Raw genomic sequence first — 16,018 nt, forward strand, 5'->3', positions numbered from 1 at the left:
TAGTGTTCACCACCCTCTTCTTACCGCATTATGAACTCCTTGAAGCATAACCTCAGCTTGTTGTGATGTCGATAGAGCTTTGGGTCAGCTGGAATCTCAGCCAAGAACACTTGGGCTACCTCCAGCGGTCCCTGACGGAGAAAGTGAAACATGATATAGATACTGGAATGAAAATTAAATTATTTGGGAGACAGAGAATGTTGGGAGGGCTCCTTAGTTTGAACACTTAATTTTGTAGCTTGTTTCATGAAAACAAAAAGCCCAGGGAGGTCTTGAATTTCTCAGGAAATTGATTCCTGAGCAGGACTCAGTTTTAAGAGGATACCGAATAGTCAGTCAAAGCACTTCTTCACAATCAAATACTAACCCTACAGCTTTCCCTTGCTGAAGTACTGTGAGGGGCTCCTCTAACGCAAGAACTACCTCTATCTGTTCAATCACATTTGTTTATCTGGTATATCTGGTGGAAGAAACCATTTTGTGTAAACCCTGGCTTGAGCCGGAATAATGCACAGGCCCTCTGTGGCCTATGGTTGTGAGAATAAAAGTCTTCTGTTTTCTTCATAGGATTGGGACTCACAAAAGCAAAGGTTTCCTAACATTTTTCTAATCTTGGATTACACTAGTCTTTCTCCTGTCTGATGCCTCTGATCCCTTGGTGTTGAGGGGACTTAGAACTTCTGCAGGGGATCTTCAGATGGAGAAGGTGCTGGCTGGATAGAACAATGGTTGGTGAGATTTGAGTGTGCCAGTGTGAGGAACCAACATCAAGGAGCCCACTAGACAAAAGGTAGTAACTAGGCTGTTAGTACCTAGCCCATCAGAGACAGGCTTGGTGCCATGCTTAACTCATGTGTAATGGTTCTCATAGGAATAAGAAACACCAACCCTTTTAGTTGGCCCGAGAACCCAGTCCCAGGTCAATCCTGGTTGGCAAGGTCCTCGCTATGTTGGGTATACCTGGTAGCTAACCAAGGAAAGAGATGGTTTGAGTCTTTTCTTCTTCATATACACATTCTTAGATGAGTCCCAAGCCCTGCATATAGCACTACCTATGCTGGACACGAGTCAGCTCTCTTCAGCAGGACTCCAGCTCTGGGTCACACCGCCAGATCTGGTCCCAAATTGGAGACTCTGAGAAAATGAATGGCATTCCTTAAACACAGTCCAATCCTTTTGAGGATTTCTTTGGGAAGACTGAATGTGACTGACTCATGAAGTCCTAAGGATGGTGTAGACCTCACGAACAGAAGAATAAGCACCGGCCGAGCTGCATTAGTGAACTCCACTCACCTGGTTTACAGTGGCTCCTACAGAGCCTTGCAGTACCATCTGCAGCATCTTGGCATCAGGGGGCTCCTGGTGAGTGGCCACCGCTAACTGCAGGGTCTTCTTCTTCATATCTTCAATGGCAACTTCAATCGGAGTCAAAACGAACTGAACAGAAGACGATAGTATAGTGAGGTCATGTGTGTCTCCCTCACAGTCCCTGGCAAACCTGGAATGCTGACAGGTGGGCTGCCTGGATTTGAAGAAGCAGCTAAGGAAAGACTTCTGGGGTACTTGGAATAATCTGAACAGGTGACGCAGAGAGATGAGCTTGACATTTCTTGAGCACCTACATGTTCAGTATCATACATGTGTTTCTGCTTTAAACAACATCCTGTCCTTCACACTCTATAGTGTTGGGAGCCAGATCTCAGGGCTGGGCATGAGATCCTAGGCCATTCTTGGCCTAGTTGTATACACATAGTTGTATATTAACCTTTACATAGGAGCTCCTTAGAACCTCAGCTCAAGAAAAAGACCCAGTCCTCCACTCACAGGCTCAGTCACCTAGGCAACCCTTCCTGGACGTCTTACTCATAAACTCTTTACCCTGTCAAACATCCTCTTTGTGGCTTCCTAATATCCTGCCTACACTAACACCTGGCTCACAAACAACCCATTCAACCCCTCCCCATATCCTGCTCTGCCGACTATATAAGCTAGCCTGAGAAAAAAATAAAGTTTGCCACTTGATCAGAATCCCATCTTGTGGTTGTTCTTTCTGCGTCTCTTGTCCCCATTCCCTATCCCTGACTCTCTTGCCCCAGGTTGATGTCCTGCAGGACAGGACACTATAGAAAAGGGGGAATTTATAAGATCAAGTAAGTAACACAAAATGTATTAAGTATTAAGGTACAAATTCGATCACAATTATGCCTGTATCCAAAGCCCATGTTCTTTCTATATGGTTAGGTTTCTTTTTCTATTATTCAAAGAGTTACAAGGGGGAAAGCACAGCAGCCAAGATTTTCTTTCCCATCCTCACATAGGATTTTGGCATCATCTGTGCCCTTTCCACCTCAGCCTGGTGGTGACACCTGGCAAAAAGGATTTTCTTCAGGATCCATCTAGTTGATAAGTTCTTCTGCTGGTTTGGAGTAGGGGCCTTCCTGAATGTGATGGGTCAAATCCTGTCTCCCCCAAATCCACATGCTAAAGTCCTAACCTCCAGGAGCTCAGAAGGTAACCTTATTTGTAGGTAATAAAGTTAAAGTCACTTTATTAGGGTGGACCTAATTTATATAATTGGTGTCTTTAAGAGGTGAGGAAGAAAGGACACAGTATGTATATAAGACTAGTGCTATGAATTGACACTAAGGGAAGATGTCCTTTGACAAGCCTAAAGGACAGGCCTGGGACAGATTCCCCCCTCAGCCTTCATAAGGAAACAACCAGCTGACCCCCTGAATTTGAACTTGCCTGCCTCTAGAACTATCGAGACAATCATTTCTGCTGTTTGAGCCATCCAGTCAGTGGCACACTGTTACCCAAGCAATAGAAACCACAGAGTAGTTCTAGGGAATTGCATATGGCTATAAGAATACTTTTGCAATGTATCTTTGTATTGTGCCTAGAATATCTTACTGTTCAAAAGTCCAAAGCAGTAAGAACCACACTGGATGTCTCAGAAACCTCCTATCAACAGTTTCACAGAGGCTCTACCCTCTGTGAAAGTTCCTCCTGGAGGAAGCTAGTCACTCAATGGTGGTCTAGATGGCTCCGCTCCAGCCAGTTCAGCCCATGCAGTTCCTGCCCCACAACTGGATGGTTGCAAGTCCTCTACTTGCTCACTGACTTGATTAGGCCTGTTACACTTGTTATTTTAATGAATAACATATAAACTGACGGACTAAGGGTGTGGAAAGGAAGGGTTGTTTCTATGAAGATCAAGCGGAATGCTTGGGCAAGATGTCATGAAAGTGAGTTGCTATAAAAATTCCTGTCATATTAGGTACACACAAGACAACTGTAAAAGGCTTTGGGCTAGGCTCATCAAGATCCAGAAGCCACCCTCTCACACATCAGTTAACAAGCGTTTGTAAGGCTTCATTCTGCATCACGGAAAGCAAACTAAAAACTGGGTATAGTTTATGTAAGAAAAACAATGCTGTTGTTACCAGTTAAGCCACCAAGTAGAGGAGGCTACGGTCCACTATAAGGAGGTGGTATGAGAATTAGGATGTAGGGATTTCAAGGAAAAATGATATGTCTGTGATGGATTCTATTAAAATGGCTTAAGGTCTTCCAAAATATATAAGGTCTTTCTTGCCAACATTTTTTTTTTTTATTAATAAGTTGGAGCCAAATACTTTGGGCACAGCTACAGGTAGAATGTGGAGTCAGAAGTCAGGTTTCTATGCCTGCCTCATCTATGCCCTGCCCACATAGAGCACCAGCTCAGGGGGCTGCTTGTCTGTGGTTCCCTTTCCAGTGATTTAGACCACAACAATGCCTGAAACACTTACAAGCCTTTAGGTACATTTTTTTTTTCAAACAGAAGGCTGGGGTGTAGTATGCAGTGTTCACCTAGCAAGCATGAGGTCCTGAATTTAGTATCTAACACTAGAGAAAAATACTGCACAAAATATTTAAAATTTAAATATAGTCATTCTCCTCTCCATGGGAAGTTGGTTCAGGGAACCACTGTCTCCAACCACACTGAAATCTGAGAATGCTCAGGGTTTTGAACATGAAGTATACCCTAAACATCACGTCTGGTTTCCAATAGAAACCTCCTACATTACCAGTGAGTGAATCTCTTGATGAATTGATGACAGGGGGCAAGATCTGAAGTATAGAGGATAGGCTTGTCTGGGTGATGTAGGTCCATGGGAGCATCCCTTTGGGGTTGTTATTTTTCCTTGGTCCCTCTCTGAAGCCTCACTGTCTACTTCCTGGTCACTAGGATGTGTACTGAACGGCTCAGCCATGCCTTCTTCACCATGATGTATGGGACTTTGAGAACTGTGAGTTACAGCAAAATTTCCCCTAAGTTGTTTCCACCAGGCATTTGGTCACAGCAGTGGTGAACACTCCACAATGGAATAGCAAACCCTTCACAGCCAATGGGCTGCAAGGGCTGTGTAGACAGTTGCTTTACCATATTCTTTAAGAGGAAACTGACAAGGATAAAAGTTCATACAAATTTTTTATAGATATAAACTTTCCCTTCAAAATGCTAATTCATGGTTGGTTGACTCCATGGATATGAAACCTGAGAATATGAAGAGCTAATGTATAGATCTCTTATATAAATTTATAATTAAAATGGAAAGAGATGACACCGTAATTAAATATGTAACCATGCTATAGAAAGAGTAATGGCTATATTATATATAAATATATAAAACATACATAATATATCCTATAAATATACCATATAATTTGTTAATATATAAAAATATGCTATATACTATATATTATATTTAAGTCAGTTTTATATATTTAAATATATTATATTTTATATGTATTATATAAAATATAAAATATTTAAATATATAGTATATATTATATGTATATATAGTATTACATATAGTATATACAAAATATAAAACTATGCTATATTAAAGAGTTAAATATTTAATATGAAGTACTGTTTTGTTTTGGTTTGGTTTGGTTTTTCAAGACAGGGTTTCTCTGTGTAGCTTTGGAGCCTATCCTGGCACTTGCTCTGGAGACCAGGGTGGCCTCGAACTCACAGAGATCTGTCTGCCTCTGTCTCCCGAGTGTTGGGATTAAAGGTGTGCGCCACCAACGCCTGGCCAAGGGTGAAGTACTGTTTTGAAAGGTGTAACTAATTGAATAGGATTTCTTGGCCCCATGATAGTGAAGGAAAGCTTTCAAGGGCATCTTTGCACATGTTAGATAGATGCCCTACCTACCACTGAGCTATATCTCCAGTCCTTGGTTTATTCAGACAAGATCTTGCTACACAGTTTAGGTTGCCTTAGACTTGCTCTGCAATCCAGGATGCTATCTAGCTCAAGTGGCTCCTGCCTCAGCCTCTGTAGTATTGGGATTATAAACATGCACTTGTAGGCTTGGCACATGTTTGTTGGGTCTCACTACACAGTCCTGGTAGGCTTGGAACTTGTTATGTCGATAAGGCTGGCCTTGACCTCACAGCCACCCACCTGCCCCTGTCTCCTCCTTCAGAGGTGGCTACTCCCCCCAGGGTGCATTACCTCCTCCTTCTGGATGACTTGGATCCTGGTCTTGATGTAGGGGAAGGCATGCATGGTGGTGAGCACTGTGTTCCTGCGATACTGTTCGTGCAGCTCTCCCCGAGGCCGCCCCTCCAGGGTGAAGGGGGTGGTGTACATGAACCTTCGAAGGTTGAAATTCTTCTCGAAGTAGGTCACCCTGTCTTTCATCTCATACTCATCAAAGTAGGGCTCCACAAAAGTGATCTGTATGTAGGCCTGGAGGAAGAGGTGAGAAGAAGGGAAGGATGAGCCATTCAGCCAAGGAGATCCATGCAGCCTTGGAAGGGCATGCTGGGACAGAGCACAACACTCCTTTCCAATCTGGAAAACCACCAGTGCCTCAGGCCAGAATTCAGAATCTGCTCTTTCTCCTCTCTACCCCAGGCAAAGAAAGGCCCTTGAGACTATGGAAGGGAGCCTGCCATGTTCAAGGAAGAATGAGGTCTAGCAGCTGCCCCCTCTAGCACAGCAAAGGAAGGCAAATCTTCCTTACTGAGTTGCCATGACGAGGACCTGCTAATTAGGTAGTGCAGATGCTTACACGGAAAACACACACACACACACACACACACACACACACACACACACACACACACACACACACACACAGAGTACCACGTGTTTTCTAGGATGGAGCAGCTGGAATGTTCAAAAGATCACCGGGGAATGCAAAAATGCATGGCTACTCTATAAGCCAAAACTCCTTATGCAGCTAAATGACACCCACCCAAGAGCCCAACTCCATGTATGTCCACAAGTGTTTGTGTGAAGCTTTTCTGGATTGGATGCACTCATTGCCTTCTTGAATGAGAGCAGCTGTGACCACACACATGCAGGAAGATGGTAGCCTAGTGACACCCCTTCCTCCCTATATCCACTACCCCCCCTTTCCTACTCTCCTCCCCATAGATGAAGCTGGAAACAGCTGCTGAGAGGAGTTTCTCTGGAGGAGTAGCTGCCCATAAACTGCATAGAGGATTTCCTGGTGGTACAGCTGACTCTGAGTACCCACGCTCCTCTAAATGACACCAATAAACGCATTGATTCACCAAGTTAGACTTGAACAGACCCCTTTCTTGGATCTCTTGTTGCCTTCACTATATGAGGTGAACAGAAATAGACATGCCATGTGACATCAAGAAAATGAAAGTAATAATCAGCCCAAATTAGAGCCACGTTGTTGATAATAGACAATGAGGAACTGCCCAAATGTCCCTCTGGTGGAGATAATAAGCAAGTGTGATACATCACCACGACAAACACTGTCTGCATGAACTAGTTCAACACGGTGAATCTTAGAGGGGCATGCTGAGCAAAGGAAGTCAGCTTCAAAGGAATGCACGCTCCCACAAGTCCATGCTCCAGACAGGCAAACCGACACAGATTTGAGCAATACAGCTTGGTGACCACTAAGGGCTAAAAATAGAGAGTGGTGACAAAAGAGCTTGAGAAACATTTCAGAGTGACAGGATGGTTTTGTACCTTGACTGTCAAGGTAATGGTTATGTGTGTGTCAAAATGCATTAAAACACACACCAGCCAGGAAGTGATGACCCAAGCCTTTAATCCCAGCACTAAGAAAGCAGAGGCAGGTGGATCAAGGATCTCTGTGAGTTCAAGGCTAGCCCTAGTCTACAGAGCTAGTTCCAGAACAGCCAGGCTACACAGAAAAACCCCTGTCTCGGAAAAACCAAAACCAAAACCAAAAAACCAAACAAAAAAACAACACACTAGTGACACTAGTGAAACTCTCTCTCTCTCTCTCTCTCTCTCTCTCTCTCTCTCTCTCTCTCTCCCCTCTCTCTCTCTCAAAGCATAAAGAGGAGTTCTTTAAAAACATAAAGAAGAAGAATGGAAGTGAGCAGTGAATTCAGGCTGAGACACCCACCCAGAGAGGAGGAAGGTGGACAACTGACCTCACACTGTAAATAAATCATGCTTTAGAATAATGAAATTTGGGTGTGACTCTGGGTTAGGATTCTCATTCCAAGCTCAAAATCTACCCTGGGAATTTTAAAAGAGGGGAAAGGCCCTGCCATTGGGAAGGTCACTCGGGCTGTGTTCAGATCACTGTGGGCACACAGCCAGTCCTATCTTCCAAGGACTCCAAACATTCCTTCAATGCTTACCATAATGATTGCTTTCAGGCCTCAGCTAGGGAACGTCTCTTAAATGAGCCAGTGTTCTGACAAATGTAGAAAAATTTGTATTTGGCCAATCTCTCCCAATCCGTATCATCTTTGTGCAATCCTGAAGACAGAACTCAGGGACCTTCATGGAGAGGGCATAGGAACCGCCCTTCCTCCTGACTTCACACTCTGTGTATCCATTTTTGTACAGCTGCAATCAGAACTATGGTACTGTTTTCAGTCCTTGAGCTCATCCTGGTGAATTATGTAACCCAAGGGTGTCATGAGAACTCCTAAACTTGTAGCCAGCTAGAAGTATAGGTGACATGAGACATATGGGAGCCTCACTTGAGGCTCATGTTTGAAACAAGGGCAGTCTTGAACTGGTAAAGTCTCATGCTACATGTGAGCTGTCGACATCAGAATTGCACAGCACTGTCAGGTGGAATGGACACACCTCGGTGTGGACGTGAGAGAAACAAGCTTCCAGCCTCGATCCTTCCTCCACTACTGTAGCAGTCCTGCACATGACTAGAAGAAATGCCTGAAACTTAAAGAATGATGCCACTAAACACTGTCTGCCAGAAGCTGCTGTATGTTTTTAGACGCACGCGCGCACACACACACACACACACACACACACACACACACACACACACACACTATGTTTATGTGTTTGTATATGTCACAGTTGTGCATGCATCCTTGGAGGTCGGAAGAGGGAGTTGGATGCCTCGCAGCAGGAGTCACTAACTGTTGCGAGCCTCCTGATGTCGGGTGCAGGGAACCAATCTGATTCCTTTGGAAAAGCAGGAAGTGCTCTTATCTGCTGGACCATCTCTCCAGGCCCCAGAAGTTGGCATATTTTAAGACATATTTTAAGTTGAAAGTTTAAACATTTTATAGGAATGCACTAATGAGCTGGAGTGATTAAGAGGAATGTGGGCTGGATATCAGACCTCTTGGGAAGCAGTGGCTCTGCCATCAGCATCATCTTAGAAAGTTGTTCAACTTTCCCAAGGCTGGATTTTTTAATCTATAAAATAGAAACAACCAAACCTATTCCTAAGGGCTGCTGGAGGATGGAAGGAAATGATTTAAACATACAGCTGTGGTGTTTAATAAATAACAGCTGGAGACGGAGTTTCTGGGGCTAAGGGGCTGTGGGACCAGGTGGGACAGAAACTCCATCTACAAACAGCTCCTATTATGATTCTTGTTTTTTGAATATGCTTTTTGCCCTATTTTGTTTTTTAAGACAGGGCTTCTCTGTGTAGCCCTGGCTATCCAAAGAACTCATTCTATAGACCACGATGGGCTTAAACTCACAGAGATCTGCCTGCCTCTGCCTCCCAAGTGCTGAATTTAAAGCATGTACCCCACCATCAGCTAGATGAACACTTTATTTTTCATTTTTAAAAAATTATTTATTTACATCCTGACCATAATCTGTTTTTTTAAAAGACCTGATCAATCAGAAATTGAACCCTGGAGTGGAGGGAATGCTTATTTGCTGGCTGGTGTGTTGGTACATGCCCTGCAAATCCTACCACTAGGGATGTTGAGGCAATAGAATATTGAATTCAAGGCCAGCCTGAGCTACATAGCAAGAACGTGTGTCAAAAAATCTCAACGGGATGAGGAGATGGTTTAGTGGGTAAAGGGCTTGCTGTATAAGCATAAGAACCTGATTTCAGGTCCCCAGCACCTACACAAAAGCCAAGTGAGGCACTGCATGGCACATGTGTATTCCCAGTGCTGGGGGTGGGGGAAGGTGGTAGACACAGGTAGATCCTGGCATTCAAAGGCCAAATAGGGAACTCCAGGTAGGAAAAATAAGGTGGTACATGGTAGACAAAGACACCTGATGCTAACCTCTAGCTTCCACATGTGGGCATGGATGGTAGAGTGTATCTGCACATTCACAGATACCCCACTCACACATCTCTCTCTCTCTCTCTCTCTCTCTCTCTCTCTCTCTCTCTCTCTGTGTGTGTGTGTGTGTGTGTGTGTGTGTGTGTGTGTGTGCAGACATACCCCCAAACAAAACAAAACAAAACATGTTTGCATTTGAAGGACTGGGAGAGCCCAGACACAGAAGGTCATTTTACACTTTCAGGGTAGAGTCTGGTAGTTGTTTTCTCCATACCTTGTTAGGATCCAACTTGGTTTTATCCACAGGAGTGGAGTCCTTTATCACTTCCACAAACTCTGCACCAAAACACTGGCCATAAAATCCCTAGGACAGAGAAGCCAAGGGTATGTAAATTCATTTGGAAAGTATGCATCTCCTTGGAACCAGTACAAGGCAGAATCTGTTGATTATTGATGGTCCCTCTGAGCTGAGAAGCAACCTTAAGCACTTCCTGAGACAGAAATAAAAGTATAAGATGTTCCACACACTCAAGTACCTAAGCTTCCCCACAATACAGATGCATGGTCTCAAATTCAGCCATCATCATCAGATTTCTGGAGGCAGCTCCATGGGTAGGCACTATTTACTTCTCACATTTTGTATCCTGGAAATTTGGAGGTTGCCAGGCTTCCCATAATGTGGCAAGCCACAGTGTTCAAGGAGACGGAGACACACATTTCTAATTTTAAGCAGAGGACACAATATTAGGGAGTTAAGAGCCTGGGCCAATGGCTAGTTTTCCTTGTCATGAGATGAATGACTTTGGGCAACTGCCCAGCCTGACTAGGCCACAGCTTCTTGGAGTTGAGTCCTCTGGCCTTATTCATCAGTGAGTTTTGAAGCTTTACAGTCTAAGAGGAGACAAAATCAAAGGAAGAACATGGCAGAATAACCGGGGAACCTTTGGTTAAATGTCAACTCTTCTCAGGACCCTGGTCTCTCAGCCCCGAAGAGAGCTCTTATTTGTTCCTCTCAATTTCTGCTTCTGTTTTTCTGCTGTTTGCTCTGTCATTGAGAACCTGCTACTCTTTTCTGTTCCATTGTGTAGCTGCCAGGTTGGAGCTGGGGCTGGCTATAGCCACTTTGCAATTGCTTTATATCTGAGTAGAAGGTGTTATTTAGAGACACTTAAGGGCAGCCTCACCATTGAGAGTGAAGGGAATGATTTGGTTAGATTGTTTTGAAATCAAGATGAAAACCTCCATGTCAGAAAGCACCATGACCACTGCCAACTGGTATATATTGGTAATGAGTGGAAGGCACTATAAGTAAGTGTGGATGCTGACTGGATTTGATACAGTCTTGCAAAAATCACTATCCAGGATTTAAATTTGAGACTTTGTAAAAACAAACATAGGATCAAGAGAAAAATGTGCAACTCCTATGGTACTCACAATCCTGCCTACTACCTTCATACTACAAATGCAATGTAGAAATTTATATAGAGGTCAGCAATGAGCACATTAAAAAAAAAAAAAGACATTCTACCTTGTTTTTAGGGAATGTACAAGGTCAAGCACACAGCGCCATTTTCTCACCTCTAGTCTATGTGAGATCTCTGGGAGCTTTGTAATTGCAGGCTCCTTGTACACAAATTCCTGCTCATCCAAATCCCCAAATTTGGATCCGTAGAAACCAACTCGGAAGTAAGTTCCAAACATCCTCTTATGGTCCTGTTACAGAGGAAAGGGGAGGTCTCCTTCAGTTGTGTCATTACTGGTGATCCACTTGACTAAAAGGATTGGTTATTGGGCAGCAAACATTTTATTCCCACAACTGACATGAAGAAGAACCCCTCTGTTAAATAGATTTAATATTTACACAATAAACCCCAGCAATGATTACAAAAGAAATCCCATGAAAAAACTCCTGGGGCTTCATTTAACTGAATTTTAAAAATTCTCACATTCCCTAGCTATAAAGCAACCCAGCCTGCCACACTGTATTCCCAGACTTTCCTTGTTTGATTCAGAGTTACAGCTTCCTTGAGCTCAAGGGAAATCTGTCGTCAGGGAGATCTCTAGACACCAGCTAACAGACCCATAGGCCAGACCCATCCCCAGCTACCTTGTTGATGATGTTGTCGAAGGCCTTCTGCAGTTTGTCGTGAGTAGAGGTCAGCTTCCGGAAATCTCTATGTGCTTCCAGGATGGGAATGACCAGCTTGTAGACTTCATTAACTGTCTCATACAAGCCTCCCTGGGAAAGAGGAGATTATTTAATGCACTGGAAGTGTAAGAGGAAGAACCAGAATTAATTACACAAACAACATTTGGGAGAGCATCATAGCACTTTTTGGAATCCTCCACAACTGTCTGGGCATCTTTGGAGACCAGGCACCTTGCTAAGTGGTGCCAACCAGGGAGGTGGCTTTCCTCAAACTGAAAACAGGGGAGGAGATGTCACAGGTAATAAGGGGCTCCTAGAGGTGGCTTGTGGCTTCTGAGCTGATCACAGGTTCTCCTCTAGCCAATTGCAGGACCTCAAGGGGTTCTAATGGGATTCTAACCAATTGATTTTCTAGGATTTCAGGAAACTAAGGGTGTGTGTGTGTGTGTGTGTGTGTGTGTGTGTGTGTGTGTGTGTGTGTGAATATGAACAAAGTACAATGATATATGCATATGGGAAAATGTAATAAGGAAGCTAGTTTTGTACAATAACCAAAAATCAATTAAAAAACTGTTTTCTGATTTCTAAAATAGAAAACAAAGACAGGAAAATAAAGGCAGTGAACACAATAAACACAGAAAATCTAAGGAGGAAGTTTGTAAGTGAAGAGTAGAAAACAAAAAATAATAATACAGGAAAACAGAATGGGGTCAGCTAAAGAAAGTATTAAATTTACTGGGCTTCACTATGGGGAGAGAGGGCAATGATTAAAATGGAGACATATGAGTGGCTTTCTACCTCCCACTGAACTGCAGTGGGTTTCCTATGCTTTTTCTCTTACTGAGAGTCAGACCCAGATCAGGGTACCGAGGGATGGTTCTGTGGTGTTTGCTGCCCCGTCTCTCTGAGCTGCCTTGGTCTATACATGTCTGAAGACCAGTTGAGTGTCCCAGGGAAGATGTCATGGATCCCTGCTTGCTCTTCAGTGGCTCCTGCCCTATCTTCTTCTGTGAGTGGGAAAAGGAGGGCGTAAGAATATGCCTCATCTCTGATTGTGTAACCCTGGGCAAGCTGCTTCACCTCTCTGTGGCTTAGCTGCCACACTATTAAATGGAAATAATACTGTGAAACGGCTCCGGGCCAATGAGCATGCCTTGGAAATAGGAGAATGCCCACGATGAAATCTCCTCCCTTGGAGAGCTGATGCAATCTGTGAACATCAAAGTCATCGCTGGTCTAGCCAGGAGCATCCAGCCAGGCCCAGTCCTATTCTGCACGCCCCGGTAAGTGTGAGGAAAGGCTGAAGGAGCCCTGTAGGCACTGACCGTGCTGAAGAGCTCTGCAGCCTGCTCCAGGAGGCCCACCAGGCCACTCTCCGTGAAGTACCGACCAGAGCACACTCCGTCCTCATCAGGTGACAGGGTGTCGTCAGAGACTGCAGACTCCTCCAGCACATTGGAGGAAATATTCTGTAAGAGAACCCATCATGAGCCCAGGATCAGGAGACTGACAAATAAGGGACCACAAAATCCAGATAGATAGTAGGATAAAGAAGCCACGCTGTATGACCTTCACTGGGTGGTGATTACAGTGAGTTTGCAATTCCATCCACATGAGCTGCTGGTGGCTATTCATTTGGAAGGCCACTGAGCAAACTTGTCATCAAACCCCACAATTTTTAACCATGGAGGAACTTTCTAGAATGGACACTTTCCTTAATGTAACAACAGTTTGGCTGAAACAACCTCACTGTTAGTGAAATAACCCTAAGGGACATATAAGGGCCTTGGATTTTAAAAGGCCAAGGCCAGAGAGCAGGGAATGGAGCCCCATTTTGCCAGCTGCTACTCCTGCTTGTCTTGGCTTTGAGATAAATAACCATATTAAAACATATGAAAGTAATGGATGAGGACGTCTTCCATCTTCTTTACAGAAACTTTTTTTTTTTTTTTTTTTTTTGTCTTTTTGAGACAGGGTTTCTCTGTGTAGCTTTGGAGCCTATCCTGGCATACAGAAGCTTTTTTATTTTATTTTTTATTTTGTAGACAGGGTTTCTCTGTGTAAACTTGACTGCCCGGAATTCATTCTGTACATCAGGCTGGACTCAAACTCACAGAGATACATCTGCCTCTGTTTCCCGAGTGCTGGGATTAAAGGCGTGCACCACCACCGCCTGCCCAGAAGCTTTGGTAGAGCTCAGAAGAAGTTGCCCACCCTCACACACATTTTGTTGCTGTGTGTTTTTTCCTTTATATAAACTATAGACCTTAGAGCCTCTTACCAGGGAATGCAATGTCTGTGGATGGGTTGGTGCAAATGAGAACCCAGGGCACAACATTTCCAGAAGCACTCGTGTTTTAGGGTCATGGGATTGCTGTCTTGGGACTTCTTTATTTTGAGAATGAGTTCCTTTTCACATTTTATGTTGCATGTACACCATTTGCCTCATCCAGGCTCTGACCCTGGCAGTGACTTCCATACTTCTGATAGGCCAAGTGCCATTCCTGGCTTTCAGCTATGGAAGAAGTGAGTATGATGTGTAGAACAAATGGGAAACCTTCCCTGTGTAGGAACTGCAAACAGCACACAGGACACTCCTTCTTCCTGCTGTGCACGTAGCAGGCATAACTCAACAGTGATTACTCTTTTCCCTGGAGGTTGGCTATACCTCAAAACTCCCAGCATAATGTTCCAGTCAGCTACTACCAATTGCTCAGATGCGTTTTTTTGTTTTTTAAATAAACGCTATCTGCCTTCTGACTCAGCTATCAAAATCAAGGTAATCACCTTTAGGAATTCATAAAGAAGTAGTTGTCACAGCCCATGCATTCACAGTTATAATGGAATACGTTTATGAACACAAACAGAGTTTTTGGAAGTCCTCTGTGACCAATTTTTCTTCCAAATCTGAATTATTACGATTTTAGCTGAAAGAACCTAGTCACTTAGGCCAGCAGCACTAACAGAACTGGATGATTTTTCTGCATGTAGAGGGATAGGTCTGAGCTAGGCAGTTCAATAGCTGTTAAGTCACTGGGGAGGGGATATCTGGCAGACATTCCTGGCTTCAGAGCGAGGGAGGTAAAAGTAAAGGTGGTATTTGAGAACACATCCACATCTATGTTTGTGAGATCAGTTTGCCTGCACTCCAGGGATAGAATTCCAATGATCTCAGTGGCTTGGACTGCAGTGAATTCCAAGTTATTTCCCCTGAACATTTTCTCCACTCTACTCATCTCTCCCAAAGGCTTAACTTTATTGGAGTACAGTGAGATTAAAAACTAGAGCACACAAAGAATATGTAAGAAATCAGCAGTAGAGCCAGGCATGGTACCACATGCCTAAAATCCCAGCACTTGTGAGGCGGAGACAGGGATCTCTCTTAATTAAAGACAAGTGAGTCCCTGTCAAAGAAAGTAAGAGGGAAAGTGAGGGAAGGAGGGAGGATGAACAGATGGAAGGACGGACAGACAGAAGGAAGGAAAGACAGATAGAAGGGAGGGAGGAAAGGAGGAAGGGAAGGAAGGAGGGAGGGAGAAGTGATTATTGCTAACATTGTCTGAATTCCTCCATTCTTCTGTCACATTATGGTATCCTCATTTTCTTCTCTCTGTTTTGTTTTTAGAGACAGTTTCTCTGTATAACAGCCCTGGCTGTCCTGGAACTTGTTTTGTAGAGACTGGCCTGCCTCTGACTCCTGAGTGCTAGAATTAAAGACGTTCGCCTCCACCACTGCCTGGCCTTCATTTTGTTTTAGAAAAAACACTGGTGATGTTCATTGTGACCTGTGACTCTGGCACAGATAATCAGGCCATTATGATTAGCTTGGGAACAAACACATGACCTGGTCAGTAAGATGCCCTAAGACTTTCTTTGCAACTTACAGAAGGGGGATTTCTCTTTTCTCCCGGTCTTGAATCTTACTATGGCATCATCAGTGTGGAGATTCTGACTATGAAGAATGATGCCCACACCACAGAAGGCTAGGATAAGAGGTAGTGACAACACTTAGGTCATAAGAGTTTGGGTCTCTAGACTATTTATCATTAAGTATTACAAAATAAGGAACAGAACAGTTTGTGTTTCTGGCTATAATATAAAGTTCATGTGGACAAGATAAATATTCAATGAATATTCCATAAAAGAAGGAATGGCTGGGAGGTGGTGGCGCACGCCTTTAGTCCCAATACTTGGGAGGCAGTGGCAGATCTCTGTGCGTTCAAGACCAGTCTGGTATACAAGAGCTAGTTCCAGGACAGGCTCCAAAGACACAGAGAAACCCTGTCTCGAACTTCCCCCTCCCCACCCCCCCCAAAAAGGAATGAATAGCT

At 43.9% G+C, this 16,018-nt stretch overlaps 1 protein-coding gene across 2 annotated transcripts in view; it reads right to left on the reverse strand.

Annotated features, from left to right (window-relative positions):
• Positions 1-16,018, reverse strand: part of Dock8 (dedicator of cytokinesis 8) — a 197,814-nt gene that overhangs the window by 6,672 nt on the left and 175,124 nt on the right. For both annotated transcript variants that reach the window (XM_027406492.2, XM_027406491.2), the window contains 7 exons: positions 13,013-13,156; positions 11,646-11,777; positions 11,117-11,251; positions 9,813-9,902; positions 5,514-5,750; positions 1,294-1,437; positions 25-131 (listed from right to left, as the gene is read on the reverse strand). In XM_027406492.2, coding sequence (XP_027262293.1) covers positions 25-131; positions 1,294-1,437; positions 5,514-5,750; positions 9,813-9,902; positions 11,117-11,251; positions 11,646-11,777; positions 13,013-13,156 — 989 coding nt within the window. The remainder of the gene's footprint in view (positions 1-24; positions 132-1,293; positions 1,438-5,513; positions 5,751-9,812; positions 9,903-11,116; positions 11,252-11,645; positions 11,778-13,012; positions 13,157-16,018) is intronic.

Source organism: Cricetulus griseus, chromosome 3 (assembly GCF_003668045.3).
Source record: "Cricetulus griseus strain 17A/GY chromosome 3, alternate assembly CriGri-PICRH-1.0, whole genome shotgun sequence".
Classification (NCBI taxonomy): Eukaryota; Metazoa; Chordata; class Mammalia; order Rodentia; family Cricetidae; genus Cricetulus; species Cricetulus griseus.